The 22,028-nt window shown below is 43.7% G+C and overlaps 1 protein-coding gene across 1 annotated transcript in view; it reads right to left on the bottom strand.

Annotated features, from left to right (window-relative positions):
• Positions 1-4,591, bottom strand: part of LOC308271400 (uncharacterized protein) — a gene marked incomplete at both ends in the record, with an annotated part of 29,899 nt that extends 25,308 nt beyond the window's left edge. Inside the window, one exon of the mRNA XM_080707696.1 lies at positions 4,405-4,591. Coding sequence (XP_080563822.1) covers positions 4,405-4,591 — 187 coding nt within the window. The remainder of the gene's footprint in view (positions 1-4,404) is intronic.
• Between the last annotated feature and the right edge of the window lie 17,437 nt (positions 4,592-22,028).

The raw sequence follows: 22,028 nt of genomic DNA, 5'->3' as shown, positions 1-22,028 counted from the left end.
GATTCAGAGCAATTTTCTAAATCCAAAATGAACGGAACCAAAGAGTCAATAAGATCTCTAAAAGCACCAACTTAATTCAAATTACAACCAATTATATTTATAAGCAAATTAGAGGAGGTCCAATTCTCTAAGTGAAACATTGCAATCACATCCAAACTAATCTAATAATTTGCAAGGCACCTTCTAAAGGTCCCACCAGTGCTCCCTATCACTCTACACTCTACTCATTCCAAACTATGTACAGTTTTATACACTAGTTCTCAGAAGAAACTAAGAGTGACACCAAGCTAAAGGTCTTTTATGGATTCACATAAATGGCACAGTTCAAACCCCCATAGTCAAATGATACTAATATACTAAACTAATATCAATTATTCTAAATTCTGATTCCAGGTACCAAACCTAAAAGACATTTAATATGCAGTCACTTAAAAAGAGGGGGGTGGGCATGGTGGCACACGCCTGTAATCCCAGAATTCGTGAGGCTGGGACAGGAAGATTGTGGTTCGCCCACAGCCTCAGCTACTTAGTGAGGCCCTCTGCAACTCTGTGAGACCATGTCTCAAAATAAACAATAGAAAATAGGGCTGGGAGTGTAGATTGGAGGTAGAATGCCCCTGGGTTCCATGCCTAATACCACAAAAAAAAGGGGGAAGATAGATTGTTGAAACTTACTCTTGTGCCCAAAAGATTTTGAAAAGGAAGAGAGAAAGGGGAAAGAAGATTGAAATAAGATAAGTGGCAAAAATCATTAATGGCTATGACTAATTTGGCTGAGGGGGATTTCAGGTGGCTAACAACATGAATCTATTGGCTAGTCTTAATTGTTTTTTTTTTCCTTTCAGTACCAGGGATGGAACCCAGGGGCATTCTACCTCCAAACTACACCACCAGCCCTATTTTTTATTCTTATTTTGAAACAGGGTCTCATTAAATTGTGGAGGGCCTCACTAAGTAGCTGAGGCTGTCTGCGAACTGGGATCCTCCTGTCTCAGCCTCCCAAATGCTGAAATTACAAGCATGCACCACCATGCCCAGCCTCACATCTATACATTTTAAATAATGACTTCTATTATTGCATGTTTTCATCTTATGGTGGTTATTATCAACATTTATACACACAAAAATTAGAGCTATTATTCCACAAGTGACTTAAGTTTCCCTGAACTCCCAAGTAAGTATGTTCCTTCTTTCTTCTACTAATTATTTTGAGCCCTCAACATTTGCCAGACTCTTGACCCTGCTTTGAGTGATTCTCTGCTCTGTTGACTACACACCAATTCACTCCTCATAGTGTTACCTTAAGTGGATCTCCAGAAAAAAAAAAATCCAAACCTCTCTGCATGACATATATTGCCTTTAGAAATCTGTTTTTGCCCATCTTTATTTTTTAAATTACTGGGAATCGAACTCGGGCATTCTACCTTTGAGCTAAACCCCCAACTCCACATATTATTATTATTTGGGGGGTACTGGGGATTGAACCCAGTGGCAACCTACCTCCAATCTATTTCCAAGTTTATTTCCACTCTTAATTAACTCTTCTACCATTACTTTGCAAACCGACTCAGACTTTCTCAGATTACCATGTCCCCATATAATCCAAGCTGTCAAGTCATACTGTCCTTTTGTTTTTTTGCCCTTCCATATTATTAACTATTACAGTGCCTGAAACGCAGTAGACACTAAGTATTTGTTTTATGAAGTAATGTATACAACTTCCACTGGACAACAACAGGCAAATCTTTTATATGTTACTAAGAATGTGAGCTGTTTACAAGTAGACTTGTCAAACACACTACCATTCCAGTGTCAAGAAAAAAAAATTAAATAAGTGATAATTTGCCAAAAAAGAAAAGCTTTTTTTTTTTGGGGGGGGGCTACTGTACTGGAAGTCAAACCCAAGGGCACTCTACCCCTGAGCTATATCTCCAGCTCAAACCACCATCCTCCAGCACCTCAGTAGTAGAAATTGAACCCAAGGGTATTCTACCTCCAATCTACATCTCCAGCCCTATTTTATTTTTTTGAGACAGGGTCTCACTACATTGCTGAGGCTAACCTCGAATCTGTAATACTCCTGTCTCTACTTCTGTACTGGGATAACAGATGTGCACCACCCCACCCGGCTCCCAGTCCTTTTTCTTTTTTAAGACAGGATCTCACTAATTGCCCAGGATGGCCTCAAACCTGTGCTCCTCCTGTTGCTGAGTCGCTGAGATTACCGGCATGCATCAATGCATCTGGCTAAAACAAAATTTTTGATTACCAATAGCAGGGTAGATTTTTGTTTGTTTGGCAGTACTGGGTATTGAAATTAAGGGCTCATGCATGCTAGGCAAGAGCTCTGCCATGGAGCTATAGCCCAGCTTTTTTAGATTTTGTTTTTAGACAGAGCTTTACTAAACTGCTCAGGATTATCTGGAACTTGCCATCCTCCTGCCTCAGCTTCCTGAGTAGCTGGGATTACAGGTATGTACTGCCTTGCCCAGCTTTCATTCCAAAATTAAACTTGTGTTTCTTGGTATTTTGTTTGAAATTGCTGTTTAGTCAATTGGCTGATTAAAGCTTTTTAAGACACACACAAAACAATTTGTATGGTATCTTCTACTGTCTAAGTAGAATCGAATGCCTTAACACATTATAAATTATATACTTAGGTGAACTTTTAGATGAGAGAACTGATCTAAAAGTTGAAGCTAAACAAATTATCATTATTGAATGAAGGATCCCCATTTTAGGTTATCCTAAGTTTTCACTATAACCTAATTGGAAATTATAATGAAAACTGCACTTTGAAGGCAAATTATAGTGAAAAATCCCACAACTCCACAACAGAATTCATGTAGTATGAAGAATAAAATCAGACTCCTAATTTCAAAATTTAAAGTGAGAGTGTTCTCTTTGTGTGTTCAATCAATACTAAGTATACACTGTGCCACATATGGTGAATTATTATTATTTCAGGAGGGGGGTGCTAGGGACCGAACCCAGGGGCATATTCATTCTCATTCATATTCATTCTCATATTCATTCTCTCTCTCTCTCTCTCTCTTTCTCTTTCTCTCTCTCTCTCAACACCCCCAGAACTACTTTTTTATTTGGAAACAGGGTCTTTGCTAAGTTGCTAAGAGCCTTGCAGAATTGCTGAAGTTAGCCTGGAACCTGAGATCCTCTTGTCTTCGGTCTCCCAAGTACTGGGAATACAGTTGTGAGCCACCGTGCCAGCTTATGATGAATTACTTGGCTTATGGTGAATTATTTGTGTAAACGAATATGTCATTTGTGGAAGCTTATCTGCTAATGAAAAGGACACGAACGGTAGGAAAAAGGAAACAGGAGAAACTCAGACCACACCTTAATTTTTGAAGTGTAGGTTTCAAAGTTCACAGATAGCAAGGCAATGAGGTAAAAGGCTGGATTTGAGAAGGGTGCCTGAGGTAAAACTAAGAAAACAGACTTTCAACAGAAGCAAAGAAATCTGCTGCTATAACAGAACATTAGGAAGTAATGAATGGCTTTGAAGATGACGAAACATCTTCATTTCACTTTCTACCATATCTGAAATACACAAAAATAGTTTCAAAACACTGAGCTAAAATGTTCAGATGTACGCTACTTACCATCTAAAAATGAAAGTTAGATATATTACGGATTAGTATTAATGACTCGCTTCTTTAAAACAACGCACTTTGATTCAACCTACCCCCCCCCGCATTGAGTCCCTTCAGTTCACTTAATAAATTTAAATTCTTAACCCAGGTAAAGGGACTTAAATCCTTCTTTTAAGAGACGGAAAGGTGATGTTTTGTTTTGTTTTTTAAATCAGCTTTACACTGCCAAAGATGGAACACAGTGAAAGATACGGTTTTCATCCAGAGCCTAGCTACATTCTACTAGTTTGGCAAGGCACTTGAAATTAACCCGCAGAGAAAAAGTAAACCTGCCAGACTTGACCGGAGGAAGAGCTGTTTGCGTACAACAGCCCACCAAACTAAAGTACTGATCAGAAATATCTACCCAGCTCTCTGATCTAAAAATGTCCCTCTTGGTAAGAAATCTGAAAATCGGATCTAACAACAACGGGGGGAAAAAAAAAAACTAGGAAAAGCTGCAATGCACCGTGTGCCCGTCCGTCCGTCCGTCCGTCCGTCTGTCTCCATCCCACATCTCCGATTTCAACCCTTCTCTCGGGCAACACTCACAAGGAACTCCGCTCCACCCTGACAGCGAGCGCCCCGCCGCGGCGCGCAGCAGCGCCCCCACCCCAAAAATCCTTTTCCCCGAAGCGCAGCGCACCGTCCCGGCGCCCGGGGGGTGTACCTGTGGAGCGCCGGGCCGGCCTCGGCCCCCCGCCGCCCGCCTCGCCCGAGCCCGCTCCCGCCGGCCTGCGCGGCCCAGTACCATTCTCCTCACGGGGCGGACTCCGGAAGGGCAGCAACTCCACCACCTCCTCCTCCGCGGCCTGCAGCCATCTATCGGGAAGCGTCTCCGGAGGCGGCAGCAGAGGCCGCCGGGCGAGGACAGCCCCGGGAAACCTTCTCGGCACTAACTCGGCTCCGGCGCTAGCAGCACAAGTCGAGTCTTTCATAATTGTGCGACCCACTCCGCCGGGTGACTGGCCACAGGGACGCGCCCGCGCCCGCCTCCGCCCGCGACGGGGCTCTAGACGGACCACGTGAGGCGCGCGTCGCCGGCGTCGCCGCCCGCCGCCCGGGTCACGTGGAGGGCGCGCGCGCCCGCGCTCCCAGGCCGCCTCCCTGCGCCGGGCGCGCGCGCGCACGCACGGCCCCGCCCCTCCTCCCGGCCCCGCCCCGCCCCGCTCCCCGGCCGCCTCCCTGCGCCTTGCGCCTTCCGCCCGACCCCGCCCCCATCCAGGCTCCGCCCCTCCCGCGCGCCCCGGCCGCCTCCCTGCGCCTTGCGCCTTCCGCCCGGCCCCGCCTCCAACCAGGCCCCGCCCCTCCCGCGCTCCCCGGCCGCCTCCTTGCGCCTTCCGCCCGGCCCCGCCCCCATCCAGGCCCCGCCCCTCCGGCGCGCCCAGGCCGCCTCCCTGCGCCTTGCGCCTTCCGCCGGGCCCCGCCCCCATCCAGGCCCCGCCCCGCCCCCATCCAGGCCCCGCCCCTCCCGCGCTCCCCGGCCGCCTCCTTGCGCCTTCCGCCGGGCCCCGCCCCCATCCAGGCCCCGCCCCTCCCGCGCTCCCCGGCCGTCTCCCTGCGCCTTGCGCCTTCCGCCGGGCCCCGCCCCCATCCAGGCCCCGCCCCCTCGCCGGCGGCGGGAGGGCTCCCGGGCGGCTCTGGCGAGGCGTCTCCCGCAGCGGTCCCGGGCTAGCCACCATGGCGGCCCAAGGTTCCGGCCTCCCAGGCGCGGGGCCACCTCCTCTGACCCCGCCTGCGCGCTGGAGCCACAGCTTCCCAAGAGCCCCTCTCGGTGCCTCTGGAAGGGTCACGGCTTTCGATTCCGCTGTCCTCGTCCAGAATCAGAACTCGGCCTTTCCCCTAAATCGTGGCTTTCCCTGGCTGCCTCTGTTTCTCCCAGTAAAATAAAAAAACCTTCGGGGCCGTTGGCTTCCTTCCAGAGGTTCCGCCCACACGCCCTCGTTCCCCGCGTCCGTGCGCGCCCGGCTGCCCAGCCCCCTGCTGTCGCGCCAGTCCGCGTTGGTCACTCGTGGCAGTTTAGTTGATGCTGTCTTTCCCGTCCACTCCAGAGAGGCGTTTTCTTGGACTGCTTTTCTCCAGGCCATGGCAGAGCACTCCTTTAATCCCAGTACTTGGGAGGCCGAGACCTCAAGGCGGCAGGTTAGAGGCCAGGCCCAGCAATTCAGCGACACTCAGCCATTTAGGGAGACCCTGTTAACAAACAAAAAACAGGGTAGGGCTGGTGATTGGCTGGAGGGAGAATGCCCCTGGGCTCGATTCTTAGTACCAAGAACACCCTGCTTTTTGTACTCCATTCCACTTCCCCTTTCTACTCTTGAAGACTTAAGAATTTTCGTATTTTTTTTATAACAGTATTATTGGAGGATAATTGACATATGATATCCACATATTTAAATGTACAATCTGATAAATTTTGGCAGGTATTTACACCCATGAAATCCCAATACAATTAATAAATACATTCATCCCCACTATCCATGCCGCCATTTGTAATCTGTCCATCCTGACCTCGCCATTATACCCCGTAGCAATTACTGTTGTCCCTTGAGGTCCACGGGGCAGTTGTTCCAGGATTCCCCACACCCATACCCAAATCAGCACGTGCTCGGTGACTGTGGCCACAGGTTGTAATCCCAATACTACGGAGGCTGACAGGAGGATTGCAGGTTCGAGAACAGAGCCTGGTAACTCAGGGAGACCCTGTTATGATGACGATGATGATGTTGTCGTCTGGGGCTGTAGCTCAGAGGTAAAAACTCCCCTCCTCCACACACATCCAGTTGGCCCCCAGTAACACACACACACACACACACACACACACACACACACACTCAGCAGATGTTCAAGTCCCTTACATTAAATGGTATATATTCTTTGCATATAATATACACACATCTTCTCGTACACTGTATGTCACTTAATACCTAGTAGAATGTAGATGCTATGTAAGTAGTTGTTAAACCGCATTTTTGTTTTTAGAGAATAGTAATAAGGGGGGAAAAAGTAATAAGGAAAAAAAATGTCTGTAAATGTTCAGTACTGATGCGCTTTTTTTCCAGGTATTTTTACTTTCTGGCTGATTGAACACAGAGATGCAAAGCCTGTGACCAGGGAAAACCAGCTACACTGACCTGTTTTGTGGCATCACAGATTAGTTTGCTTTTTTTTTTTTTTTTTTTTACTGGAGATTGAAGCCAGGGGCTGTCTACCTACCACTGAGTTACCCCCATCCCTCCCTTTTCAAATTTTCATTCTGAAACAAGGTCTCACTAGTTTGATAAGAGTCTCACTACTTGCTGAGGTTTCCTTGAACCTGCCTTCCTCCTATCTCAACCTCCCAAGTACTGGGATTACAGGCATGTGCTCCATGTGTAGGCCTAACTAAAGTTTTATACACTGGAATCATACAATGCACACTTGAGGGGGAAGGTCTGGCTCCTTTCACACTGAAAAAATATTACCTCTCAAACAACAGGACCCACAGTTCACTGAAGGAGGATCTTTTCTCTAACAAAACTGATCTAACCACTGTTTCCCTAACAAGCTTTAGCCATGCTTATAAACACTGCTCTTTCGATCCTCGGGCCTTGGTACCTCTTCTCCATTTGGCAGGGCCAGCAGGACCGAGGTTTTAAAATGTTTTCATATAAACTGGGCGTGGTTACACACGCTTGTAATCCCAGTATTTAGGAGACCGAGAGGAGAAGATAGCAGGTTTGTGGCCAGCCTCGGGTACTTAGCGAGGCCCTCCACAACTTAGCGAAACTCTGTTTCAAAATAAATAATGAAAAACAGAGCTGTGGTATAGCTCAGAGGTAGAATGTTTCTGGGTTTAATCCCCAGTACTGCAGAGAGAGAGAGAGAGAGAGAGAGAGAGAGAGAGAGAGAGAGAGAGAGAGAGAGAGAGAGAGAGAGGAGAGAGAGAGAGATAGATTGATTTATTAAATATCCTTTCCCCTTTCCTTTACATTTGGTCCCCTGGGGACTCTGTTTCCATTTCAGTTGATGGCATGTCTATTTCCCAGCCTCAGTGGCTCACATACTCTCTTTCCTATACTTGCCCCAATTATTTACAATTCAATTCAACAAACATATACTCCTGTCCTCTGTTTAAAGCACTCAACCAAGTGGAATAGTACAACACAGACACTCTTAGATCTTGAGCTCTCAGTCTAGACCATGAATCCCCAGCCTCCAAAGGGTGGTAGGACCCTCAATGAAGTGAAAAGAACAACACTGTTCATACATAAAGCCCAGAGATGCACACGGCACAGAGGCAAACCTACAGTGTGCAAACAGGCAAGCCTGGAGGTGATTTATCCCTGGAGGGCTTGTTTGCTGGGAAATGAAATGCTCTTGGTTCTCAGTGTGGCGAGGGGGGACCGTGAAGATGTGGAGCCTCGTGGAAGGTCCTTAGGTCCAGGGGAGCGCTGCCTTCGGGGAAGCCTGGTCCTCAAGGAGTTGTAGCAGCCTGAGTCTGCCGCCTGAGTTGTTGATCAACATGTGATCCATCTCTTGGTCCCCAGCGCGCTCCCGACATTGCGGCGTGATCCAGTTAAGAATGCCCCACCAGAGCTGAGCCAGGGCCCCTGCCGCGCCCTTCAACTCCCAAAAAGCATCAACTAAGGCCTGAGTGCATGCTGAGCATGCACAGGGCCCAGCGGTCAATCCCCAGGACCAAAAGCAAAACAAAATAAAAAATGATGACCTTAATGAACCTCCTTTTTTCTTGTGTGTGTGTAGGCCTGCGTATGGAACCCAAGGACATTCTACTTCCGAGCTCCACCCCCTGCCTTGTTTTTTAGTCTTTCTTTTGAAACAGGGTCTCACTAAGTTGCAGAGGGCCTCACTAGGTAGCTGAGGCTGTCCTCCAACTGTGATCCTCCTGTCTCAGCCTCCTGAATGCTGGGACTAAAAGTGTGCGCCACAACTCCAAGCTCACCTCTTTTACTTAAGTAGGCTGCCATGTGTATGCATGTATTTACGCGCAGATAGAAGTACATATATTTGCATATATCTTTACATATATACATACAAGTATGTACCACCCCCTTCAAAAGGGCAGAAAAATATACTTGTTATAGTTCAGATCTTTATTAATATATTATTTTTTTACGGTACTGAGGATGAAATCTAGGGCATTTTACCTCTGAGCAACACCCCCAGGCCTACTCTTTATTCTTTATTTTGAAACAGGACCTCACTGAGTTGCAAAAAGCCTCACTAAGTAGCTGAGGCTGTCTGCAAACCACGATCCTCCTGTCTCAGCCTCCCATGCTGGGATTACAAGTGTGCGCCTCCACACCCGGCTTTATTAATATATTATTATTGGTACTAGGAATTGAACCCAGAACATTCTACCTCTGAGCTTCACCTCCAGCCCTTTTTAGTTTTTTGTTTTGAAACTATCTCACTAGGTTGCTGGGAGTCTGGCTACATTGCTGAGGCTGTCCTTGAACCTGTGATCCTCCTGTCTCAGTCTTCCAAGTACTGGGATTACAGGTGTGCTTCATCACGCCTGGATATGGTTTCGAACTTAAGTGTCCCCAAAAGCTCATGTCTTGAAGGCCTGGTCCCCGGCTGGTGGCACCGTTAGGAGGTGGCGAACACTTTAGGAGGTGGTTTCTGGCAGAAGTAAGTAAGTCATGGGGCCATTCCTAGAAGGGTGTACTGGGACTCTGGCCCCTCTCTCCCCCCACCTTCTCTGCTTCTTAGCAGCCACGAGGCCAGCAATTTCCTCTGTCACAGGCTTCTGCCATGATGTACTACCTTGCCACAGGACCAAGGGCAACAGGGCCAAGTGGATGTGAACTGAAATTATGAAGCAATATAAAGATTTCTTCCTTTTAAGCTGATTTTCTCAGGTAGTTTGTTACAGCAACAGAAAGCTGTCTAAAAAGTTGCGTCAATCTTTTTATGTGTTAAAGGCCTGGGACTCCAGTAATAAATCCCAACAGATTAGTTTTGTTTGTGTGTGCTTGTGTAGCACTGAGGATCGAGCCCGGGGGCCTTCCACCTCTGAGCTATACCCCATTCCTATTTTGTTTTTATTTTGAAACACGGTCTTGCTAGGTTAACGAGGGTCTCACTACTGTCTGAGGCTGTCCTTGAACCTGTAACTTTTTCTGTCTCAGCCTTCCAAGTACTGAGATTACAAGCGTATGCCACCATGCCTGGCTTCAAGAATGGTGCCTGAGTCACTTCTGAACTTTAAAATCTCCAGCGGCTGTTAGAAACAAGTGCAAATACTTTAGCATGCAACTCCATTTTATCTTCCCATTTTTCTCTCTAGTCACTTCTAGCCTCTTTCCTATCTTCTTCAAGTGGCCATTATCAGGATTCAACTCCTAAGTACCTCTTGAGAATTATTTTATCCCCTTTCTTAAACACACGTACAATTTGGGTTAGGAGTTCTTTCTGTGTGTTCTCATTGTACACTGTATATTCCCTATTGTATCATTTATTGTGTGTGTGTGTGTGTGTGTGTGTGTGTGTGTGTGTGTGTCTGAAGATTGAACTCTGGGGCCTCTCTGCCTTCGTGCTACAACCCCAGCCCTTTTTATTATTTTTTATTTTATTTATTTATTTTTGCCATACTGAGGATGGGACCCCAGAGCATTCTACCTCCAAGCTACATCCCCAGCCCATTTTTTAATTCTTTATTTTATTTATTTATTTTTGGTGGTACTGGGGTTCCTGGAAGCCCTTCTACCTCTGGGCTACACTCCCAGACCTATTTTTACATTTTTATTTGGAAACAGGGTCTCCTAAACCAGCCCGCGCGGCTGGCTTCGAACCTGCGCGATCCTCCTGTCTCCGCCTCCCAAGCGCGAGGATGACAAGCATGCGCCACCACGCCCGGCCTTTTATTATTTATTTTGAAACAGGATCTCACTGAGCTGCAAAGGGCCTCACTTGCTGAGGCTGGCCGACAACTGCCCGTGAACCTCCTGTCTCAACTTCCCAATGCTGGGATTACAAGCATGCGCCCCCACACTGGCTTGACCCCATTTTATTTTATTTTTGTGGTACTGGGGATGGAACCCAGGGGCATTCTACCTCTGAGAGGCACCCTCAAGCCCTCTTTTTTATTCTTTATTTTGAAACAGGGTCTCACTGAGTTGCAAAGGGCCTCACTAAGTAGTAGCCGAGGATGTCTGCGAACTGTGATTCTCTAGTCTCAGCCTCCCGAAAGCTGGAATTACAAGCGTGCGCCACCACGCCTGGCTAGAAAATATATTCTTTAAACCGGGCGTGGTGGAGCACGCTTGTAATCCCAGCATTCGGGAGGCTTGGACAGGAGGATCGTGGCTGGAGGACAGCCTCAGCTACTACTTAGTGAGGTTCTTTGCAATTCAGTGAGACCCTGTTTCAAAATAAAGGATAAAATATAGGACTGGGGGTGTAGATTGGAGGTAGAATGCCTCTTGGGTTCCACTGCAAAAAAAAATTTTTTTTCTTTTGCAAATTTGTACCTGAGAGTAGATGCTCTACCACTGAACTAAATCCCTAGCACAGAAAATAAATTTTTACAGAGCAATGTTTGTTATATCTGAAGTGACTAAAATATAGTATAATATGTGAGTGAGTACACACACACTCTCTATCTCTCTTTTTTGTGGTACTGGGGTGGAACCCAGGGGCTTTTCTACCTCCAGGCTATACTACCAGACCTATTTTATACTTTATTTGGAAACAGGGTCTCACTGAGTTGCTGAGAGCCTCACTAAGTGGCTGAGGCTGGCTTCGAACCTGTGCGATCCTCCTATCTCAGCCTCCCAAGCACTGGGATTACAAGGGTGTGCCACCATGTCTGGCCTCTTTCTTATACCAGCCAACTTTTATAACTTCCCACAATTTTTTGAAACATGTTCTACAAACCTTGATCATAAAGAGGTTTACATTCAGATAAGTAAAATCAATATTCATGTAAAACGATTTAATGACAGGAGGCCCTTCTGCCTTTATGGTGTGGTTCCTACTTGACAGCTGCCATTCTCACTTAACGTGCATTGACTCACTAAGTCTTGCCCACTCTCAGAGCCAGATAGTATTATTATCCCCATGGAACAGAAGAGGAAATTGTACAGAGGACAGAGCCAGATTTTCAAACATTAGAGTCTAGTTCCAAAGTTTATGTCCGTAAGCCTTCTGTTATATTATCTCGGACAGAAAGACCTACCTGGGAAATATCACTTATAATACAAAACAGACTGAAAGATTTGCCTTTCACAAAATCTTTTCTCTAATCTATTTACTAGCTAATGGAGGATCTTTGTTTATATCACTAGGGACAAATCTGGGGTTTGCCCGATTGTTCCCACAGTTAATCATGCCTCTGACTTCTCTCTGAATGGACTTGGCACCTGTGCAAGTCCATGGGCAACAGGAGGGGGACACGGTCTCGAAACTGAAAAGGAATGACAGGATGCCGGTAACATTAAAACAATTAAGTTGATTAGTGTATCAAAACAAAAATAAATCAATATACGAAATGTCCACTCAACATAACATCCTGTTACTTAAAACGCGACACTCATAAATGTTTGGCAAATCATTACAGAGGCCTTTGTTTATATAAACAGAGGGTGATTAAACCAGTTCCAATGAATTTTGCTGTACTTTGGATAGAGGGATTAATGGATTTTTTTTTTCTTAGACACTCTTTCCAAAGAATTAACATTGATCACGAGTAGAAAGCTTGTAAAATGCCAACTAAAAATATCTGGACTGTTTCAAATATTAATCTTTAACACAGGCACCTTAGTAAAGTTCCTGGCATATCATAAGTATTCAATACATGTTTCTTGAATAATTGAGAAGATGAAAATTAGTTTTCTTCAACTGCATTACACTTGACTGTGCTAATTATACTATGTAGAACTAAAGAACACTTTTTATAACCTTCCCTTTTGGACTTAGACTTTTTTTCCCTGTGCCACTGAAGATTGAACCCAGGGGTGTTCTACCTCCAAGCTACACCCCAGCCCCATTTTATTTTTTATTTTGAAACAGAGTCTCACTAAATTGTGGAGAGCCTCCCTAAACTGCCAAGGTTGGCTACAAACCTGTGATCCTCCTGTCTCAGCCTCCCAAGTATTGGGATTACAGGTTTGTGCCAACACACTTGGCCCTAGATTGATTGATTATTTATTATTTATTTATTTATTTACTTATTTTTATGGTACCAGGGATGGAACCCAGAGGCATTCTACCTCTGAGGTACACCCCCAGCCCTATTTTTTATTCTTTTCTTAAAACAGGATCATGCAGGGTGTGGTGGCGCCTGCTTGTAATCCCTGCGCTTGAAAGGTGGAGGCGTGTTCGAAGCCAGTCGCGCTGGTTTAAGAGACGTTTCCAAATATATATATATATATATATATATATATATATATATATATATAATAGGTGCCTGGGAGTGTAGCCCAGAGGTAGAAGGGTTTCCAGGAACCCCAGTACCACCAAGTAATAAATAAATAAATAAATAAATAAATAAATAAAATAGGGTCTCACTAAGTTGTAGAGGACCTCACTATGTAGTGGGCGCTGGCTGTGAACCTGAGATTCTCAGGTCTCAGCCTCCAAAGTACTGGGATTACAAGCATGCGCCACCACATCTAACCTAGATTCTTTTTAAAGGCATAAAAGGTCTTCTCATGAAGGTGTGTGTGTGTGTGTGTGTGTGTGTGTGTGTGTGTGTGTGTGTGTATGTGTTTGGTGCTGGGGACTAAACACAGGGTTTTTCAAATGCTAAGCAAAGGCTCTTCCTACCACTGAACCACACCCTCAGCCTTCTCCCTAAGGTTTTCAGTCTCTCTAGTGACTAGATTTGGGTAGAAGACAGAACACGTGACAGTAACCATAGAGAGGAATTCCCCCCTGAGTTCAGCAAGGCTCTGTGTTGGTGAAGAATGTTATTGCTGGAGTTTCTTGAAGCACAGGTCAGCGTGTAATGAATGAGTTTCTTTGACTGTGTGGAGAATTTAGAAGGGTCCGAGACTAAATGCTAAACGATATTTTGCTAATTTTGATTAATTAATTTCTTTTGCAGTACTGGGGATGGAACCCAGGGGCATCCTACCTCCGAGCTCCACCCCCAGCCCTAGTTTTTATTCTTTATTTTGAAACAGGGTCTAACAGGGTCTCACTGAGTTGCGGAGGGCCTCACTAAGTAGTTGAGGCTGTCCGAGAACCGCGATCCTCTGGTCTCAGTCTCCCAAATGGTGGAATTACAAGCGTGCGCCGCCACGCCTGGCTAATATTTTGCTATTTTTCATTAATTAATTTTAATTCATTTTAATGATGTAGTTATCCCTAAATTATTTGATCTGATATTTCCTGGCCATCAAACTCACTGTCTTATATACACTAGGCAAGCGCTCTGCCACTGAGCCACATCCCAGACTTTCACACTGTTTATGTAAAAAAACAAAACAAAACATTAATCTGGGCGTGGTAGCGCACTCTAGTAATCCCAGCATTTGGGAGGACCAGAGCATCATGCTTTGCAGACAATTCAGTGACTGAGGCCCTCTGCAACTCAGTAAGACCCTGTTTCAAAAATAAAAAGACTAAAAAATAGGGCTGAGGGTGTACCTCGGAGGTGCAATGCCCCTGGGTTCCATCCCAAGTAGTGCACAAACAAACAAACAAACAAATAAATAAATAAAAATAAAAAATATTTAAAAAATAAAAATTAAGCCGGGTATAGTGGCTCATGCTTGTAATCCCAGCATTCGGGAGGCTGAGACAGGAGAACTGTGATTCATGGACAGCCTCAGCTACTTAGTGAGGCCCTTTGCAACTCAGTGAGACCCTGTTTCAAAATAAAGAATAAAAGCTGGGCGTGGTGGCGCACACTTGGGTGGCAGAGACAGGAGGATCGCGCAGGTTTGAAGCCAGCAAAAGACCCTGTTTTCAAATTAAAAAAAAAAAAGTATAGAATGGGTCTGGAAGTGTAGCCCTAGCCCAGCGGTAGAAGGGTTTCCAGGAACCCCAGTACCACCAAAAATAAATTAAAGAAAGAAAGAAAGAAAGAAAGAAAGAAAGAAAGAAAGAAAGAAAGAAAGAAAGAAAGAATTTAAAAAATAGGGCTGGGGGTGTAGCTCAGAGGTAGAATGCCCCTGGGTTTCATCCTCAGTACTGAAAAAAAAAAGAATAAAAAAGATTATCTGGTTTTCTACTACATATTAACATCGTTAACACAGATTTTTCAACTTAATCAAAATTTATCAAGATCTTTACAATTGTCAAGTTAGCTAAGGAATATCCTAAAGTACACATGAAATACCACCCGCAGGGAGCTGCTCTGTATGTGGGTGTGTGCATACTTCTCTCATTATTCTTAAGAGATTTTTCTTTTGTTTCAAGAGGCTCTCACAGGAATAACATTCGGGCAGCTAATCTTAGCCTGATATCCTTCAAGGTCAGGAAGGCCAATTATACATGGCACAAAACTCCAAGTAAAACTGAGAGAGGTAAATAACAAAAAGCTAAGCAACCAGCTACTAATTAGAGTAATTGGCTTCGTGCTTTGAATAGGACTGTAACGCAAGTGCTTAATTGCAAAGGATTGCAAATGTATGGCTGAAGGAAATAGTAAAATCATAAGGAGATATTCAGATTAGAGGTGAATTTAATACATACCTAGTTTTACTATTTTCTAAAGATGCACAAAACAATATATACATATACACACATATAATAGAATTATATATATAATTTCATATACTTTTGCTAACAGGATCTCAAAAAAACAAAAACAAAAAGAATCTGGTTTATCTGAAGTTCAAATTTATATGGACATTTTGTATTTTATTTGGCGAACTTTTTTTTTTTTTTTTTTTTTTTGGTGGTACTGGGGATGGAACCCTTCTACCTCCCGGCTACACTCCCAGACCTATTTTATATTTTTATTTGAAAACAGGGTCTCTTAAACCAGAGAGGCTGGCTTCGAACCTGCGCCATCCTCCTGTCTCCGCCTCCCAAGCACGGGGATTACAAGCGTGCGCCACCACGCCCGGCTTAATTCTAGTTTCTAACAACCTACTGCTCCATCTTCGCCCATCCATGAAACTTCTAATATCTTAAACCAGCCGGGCGTGGTGGCGCAGGCTTGTAATCCCCGTGCTTGGGAGGCAGAGACAGGAGGATCGCGCAGGTTCGAAGCCAGCCTCAGCTACTTTGCAACTCAATGAGACCCTGCTTCAAAATAAAGAATAAAAAAAAAAATAGGGCTGGGGGTGTAGCTCAGAGGTAGAATGCACCTGGGTTCCATCCTCAGTACCACACACACACACACACACACACACAAACCCAGAAAAGAAAAGGAATAAAAAGCAGAGCTGGGGGTGTATCTTGGAGGTAGAATGCCCCTGGGTTCCATTGCCAGTACTGCAGAAAGAAAGAAAGAAAGAAAGAAAGAAAGAAAGAAAGAAAGAAAGAAAGAAAGAAAGAAAGAAAGAAATCCGATAGAGATGGGTTCTGTTGAGTGGCAGTGGGGATGGCGAGTCACTGTAATACCGAAACATCAGTTCTTGCCCTCATATTGCTAGATCAAATCACTGCTGACAAGGCCTTGGAGAAAAAGAACGTTTTATTGATTTCCCAGCAAATGGGAAAATGCGGTGAACGAGGTGTTCAGAAAACATCCGATTTTCCAAATCTCAAAAGGGAAGAACGGCATCATAAAGCTTGGAACTCCGAGGACTGAGCTTCCGGGACTTTTATTACTGAGCGAGGCGAGTTCTGAATGGTGTCAGGGTAAGTAAGCTGCAGTCGGTAAACTGATCTGAACAGGGTAACTGTTGAGAGAGAACAAGAAGCCGGAGGGGAGAAGGGAAAGAGGCAAAAACCAAGTCAGTTTTGAACCGGGCATGGTGGCGCACGCTTGTAATCCCAGCGTTTGGGAGGCTGAGGCAGGAGAATCGCAGTTCGCGGCCAGCCTCAGCTACTTAGTGAGGCCCTCTGCAACTCAGTGAGACTCTTATTAAAATGAAATAAAAAAATCGGGCTCGGGGTGCCTCTTGGAAGTAGAATGCTCTGGGTTCTATCCCCAGTACTGCAAAAAATAAAACAAGCCAGTTTTGAAATAAGCTACCTGCTGGCTGAGCAGTGAGTGTGTACTCACCATATAAAGCAACCACATTCAATTTTTATTTTAAAATAGAATTTATTGAATATTACAGTGAATTCAATACATTAAAAAATTGTTTTTCATGTCAGTATTGGCACATGGTCCAGATAGTTTAAAGTACTACTAAAGTAACACTTCAAAACATTTAAGCTTTAAGTTTCTGTTCTATTAAAAATAAAGCCTCCTAGTCGTTATAAAGTATTAATTTACATATCAAAGTGTTAAAAAAGAATCTCATATTCAAACCTATCACCTAAGAAGTAAAAATCCAAGTACATATTTTAAAAAAGGTTCTCGTTTGAGCAAAATACAATGGAAAGTTAAAAACAAAAACAGGCCAGACTTCCTAATTTACATTGACTTATCCTACTGAAAAATGTTGCACGCCAGTTTATCTGAAGATATTGAAAAAAAAAAATCTATATCCTAAAAGAGTAAAAAGGCTGTTTACCATACTTTACATGCTTAATCAAAGAACCAGATGTTGACATGAAATATTCTGCCTTCTTTCGGTTGTCCTTTAAATACCAGGAAGAACAACCCTACAATTATTTGTCTCCTATTAAACACTGTCATTTACAAAGGCTGGCCTAAGTTTGGACACATAAAACAAGAAACGTTACAGTCTTCATTGCATTATGGCTTACATAGGATTGTTAATTCCTTTCTTTACTCTGAAAAATTCAGCAATCTAACAACACAACAGAGAGTGGTCGGTTGAGGAATTTGACTCAGATCTCTTGAATTCACAGATATTGTTCTTCTAAGAAGTGATTGTATTAAGCATTTTTGAATTTGCATTATCCTCATCCTTCTTTAAAATTATCTAAATTAATTTTAAATTATTTAAAATTATTCTCTGAGGTAAACAGGACCCTGAATATACAATTTTTAAACTGAGAATCGTGCCGGGCGTGCTGGCGCACGCTTGTAATCCCCACGCTTGGGGGGCAGAGACAGGAGGATGGCGCAGGTTCGAAGCCAGCCGCGCTGGTTTAAGAGACCCTGTTTCCAAAAAACAAAAAAAAAGTATACAACATAGGTCTGGGAGTGTAGCCCGGAGGTGTAAGGGCTTCCAGGAACCCCAGTACCACCAAAAACAAAAAACAAAAAAAAACCCTGAGAATTGATTATTTATATTCATCTTTATAAAGTCACCCTTTTCTTATTACTGGAAAGCTCTGAAGATTCTTATTTTAGGAAGGCCTCTTTAAACCAGGTCATCCCACTAATCTGAAATACAATTCCTGTGTTTACGAAATTTCATTTGGCTGAGATAAGGCTGAAATTTTAGAGACCAAGCTTAAATTAGTTCAAATATTTTTTAGTCAAATGTGAAAATAATATTTTTTTGGCATAAGCTTAAAGAGGAATTGGAAGAGCAAAGAAAATTGGAAAGCTCATTTGTATTTATTATAAATGTGCCATTCCACCAAAATTTTTGTAGACATGTATACAAATGCCAATAACAAAGCCAGGCATGGTGGCCCACACTTGTAATCCCAGTATTTGGGAGGTGGAGACAGCAGGATTGCTGTTCGTGGACAGCCTCAGCTACTCAGTGAGACCCTCTGTAACTCAAAAAAACCTGTTTCAAAAATAAAAAATAGGGTTGGGGGTGTAGTTTGAAGGTAAAATATCCCTGGGTTCCAAAAAAAAAAAAGCCAATAACAAATGGGCCCAAATTCCTATTCTTCAAAAGAGTAATAATGATTTGTAGATTCTACCAAGAACGAATTGCTAATCTAAAAATATCTACAAGCTAGCACACCTATAATCCCAGTACTTGGTAGGCCAAGACAGGAGGATCGCAGGTTTGAGGCCAGCCTCAGCAATTCAGAAAAGCCCACCCCAACTTAGTAAGACTTTGTTTCAAAATAAAAAATGAAATAGGGCTGGGGGTATAGCTCAGAGGTAGAATGCCCCTGGAGTCAATCCCCAGTAACACACACACACACACACACACACACACACACACACACACACACACACACACCTACAAGCTAGAAGAAAATATAACATATTAGGATATCATGGGTTTTCCACACAGGAATATATTTTGGCTGAAAATAAACTATATTACAATTTGAGATAGTTCTTTCTGTTTGATAACCCACAAAAATGTTCATAGGGACTTTCTAGGAGTTAATTTTTTACAATAAGTATTAAATATATTGTATTCTTTTAAAGACATGTTAAGGAAAAATCCAGATTCATCCTCTCTCTCTCTCTCTCTCTCTCTCTCTCTCTCTCTCTCTCTCTCTCTCTCTCTCTTTTGCAGTACTGGGGCTGGAACCCAGGGGCATTCTACCTCCGAGCTACACCCCTAGCCCTATTTTTTATTTTGAAACAGGGTCTCACTGAGTTGCAAAGGAACTAAGTAGCTGAGGCTGTCCGTGAACCCCAATCCTCCTGTCTCAGCCTCCCAAATGCTGGGATTACAAGCATATGACACCACGCCCAGCTAGATTCTCTTCCTTTTAAAGTTACTGGTAGCAGGAAAGCAAACGATGATACAGCTTTTTAGCACCACATTTTCATCTCCTCAACCTTTTTCATTTTGATTCTCAAAATATCTCTGCATGTTAATTTCTTTAAATAACAATTTTTTAGTACATGGCTAGGGGGACTGTTGAAGTACAATATAAAGTTGATATTGTGGATAGAGAGACTTCAGTAATTTTACTTTCTATTTTTCTTCTTTGTGTATGTGGTAGTGGGGATTGAAACCAGGGGTCTTCTCTCACTGAGCTATATTCTCAGTCCTTTTTAATTTTTTTTTTTTCAGGTCTAAGGATGGAACCCAGGGGCATTCGACCTCCGAGCTACACCCCCGGCCCTGTTTTTTAATTCTTTATTTTGAAACAGGGTCTCACTGAGTTGCGGAGGGCATCACTAAGTAGCTGAGGCTGTCCAAGAACCGCGATCCTCCTGTCTCAGCCTCCCGAATGCTGGGATTACGAGCGTGCGCCACCACGCCCGGCTCCCTTTTTAATTTTTGAGACAGGGTTTCAATTGCCCAGGCTGGCCTCAAACTTTTGAGTCTTATGTCTCAGCTCCCAAGAAATGGAGAGTACAGGTGAATGGCACGGTACCTGGCTATTTTATCTCTCTATTTGATAAGATTTTGGGGGGTTGAGACGGTACTCGGGATTCAACCCAGGGCTTTGTACATGCAACATAGATTGTTCAGTGAGCTATAGTCCCAATCCATCAGTAAGATTTTACTTATTTATTTTTTTGTGGTGTTAGGAATTGAACCAGGGGTCTTTCACCTTTGAGATCCCCCTAGACCTATTTTTTATTTGGAAACAGGGTCTAAGTTGCTGAGAGTCAATCAATCTCCCCCGCCCCCCCCCTCTCTCTCTCTCTCTCACACACACACACACACACACACACACACACACACACACGCTGGCTTTGAACCTGTGATCCTCCTTGTATCAGCCTCCCAAGTACAGGGATTATAAGTGTGTGATACCATGCCCAGTCCATCAATAATGTCCCCCCCCCCGGGTGGTATCAATAAGATTTTAATAGCTAACTAGAACAAAGTTTTACATCCTTGATAACTAATGGTTGGACTACGTAAATTTTGTATCAATAAGTCAGATATCCTACTGCTATATGTATTAGTTAATAGTTTTGGAACAAAGTCTAGATAAAAATTACAATCTTAGTTATTGATAAGTAAAACCAAGTTATTTGGAGAAACTGTCTTGTTTCAATTGAATTTAAAAAATAGTAATTTTCTGTAACACTTCATAAAACGTAGCTGAAGCTTTTGAACACCATAAAGCTTGGATGGGAGTGCAGATAATCTTACTAAAATAGCTGTATTTTGGCAAATACTTTATTGACATTATAAATGAAAATATAGTTGGAGTTTTAAAGTGGCACTTAATCTGTTCTTCCCTCTACCAGAATCTGCCAAATAAATTAGATTCCTTGGAAAAATTCAAACTTGATATAATAGAGGCAAAATTAAGATTAACTGTTACTTGTCAGATGCCATACGGTTATTTTCCATAAGAAAAAAGACCCATGACTATTAAGTAGGTAGAGGGGCTGTCAATGGAGCTTTGCTACTTGCAATATACTCAGCAAAGTTAACAACGAAACAAGAACGTCTAGTGCTAAATTGAGTTCAAGCACCAAAGGTCTACTCCATTTAAAAAGGCATTAGAAGCCGGGCGTGGTGGCGCACGCTTATAATCCCCGCGCTTGGGAGGCCGAGACAGGAGGATTGCACGGGTTCGAAGCCAGCCTCAGCTACTTAGTGAGGTTTTCGGCAACTTAGTGAGACCCTGTTTCCAAATAAAATATAAAAAAGGTCTGGGAGTATAGCCCGGAGGTAGAAAGCCTCTGGGTTCCACCTCCAGTACCACCAAAAAATAAAATAAAAAGGCATTAATTTTGTCTTTTAATAAGGCGAACTGAGCCAGGTGTGGTGGCCTCTGTAACTTAGGAAGACTCGCAGCGACCCAGTGAGACCCTATTTCAGTATCAGAGGAAAAAGGGCTGGTCGTAAGAGCGTAGTTTGGAAGTAGAATGTCCCTGGGTTCAATCCCTAGAACCACCAGGGGGAAAAAAAAAGAATCGGCCTTAGAATGAAAGATTAAAATTTAATTTAATTTAATTTTTTTGAGCTGGAGTCCAGCTGCACTGTCCAAACTGGTTTTGAACTCCTGGGCTCAAGAGAACCTCCTGCCTCAGTCTTTTGGGCAGCTGAGACTTTGAAGCATGTGCTACCACAGTCAGGCTTCGGTTCACTTATTTTGTGTATTATTTGTATCACGTAAATGCCGATTACTTAAATGCAAAATCCTGCTGCTTTTGCAACCACGTGTCATTTGTAATTTCTTAGAGAATCTAAAAGAAAAATGGAAAGCCAGGTGTGGTGGTGCACGCTCGTGATCCCAGTACTTGGGAGGTTGAGATAGGAGGATTACAGGCTCGAGGCCAGCCTCGGCAATTTAGCAAGGCCCTCTGCAACTTAGTGAGACCCTGTTTCTAAATAAGAAATAAAATTGGGCTGGGGGTGTAGTTCAAAGGTAGAATGTCCCTGGATTTAATCCCCAGTCTCCCTCTCTCTCTCTCTCTCTCTCTCTCTCTCTCTCTCTCTCTCTCTCTCACACACACACACACACACACACACACATACACACACACCACCAACAACAACCAGAAAAATGGAAAGATAATGACCTCTGATTCCCAGGAAAATGTGCAAAGCT

This window comes from Muscardinus avellanarius (assembly GCF_963383645.1).
Source record: "Muscardinus avellanarius genome assembly, chromosome: 12".
NCBI classification, from domain to species: Eukaryota; Metazoa; Chordata; class Mammalia; order Rodentia; family Gliridae; genus Muscardinus; species Muscardinus avellanarius.
Note: the sequence above shows the minus strand (reverse complement) of the source record. Positions and strands in the feature narration are given on the sequence as shown.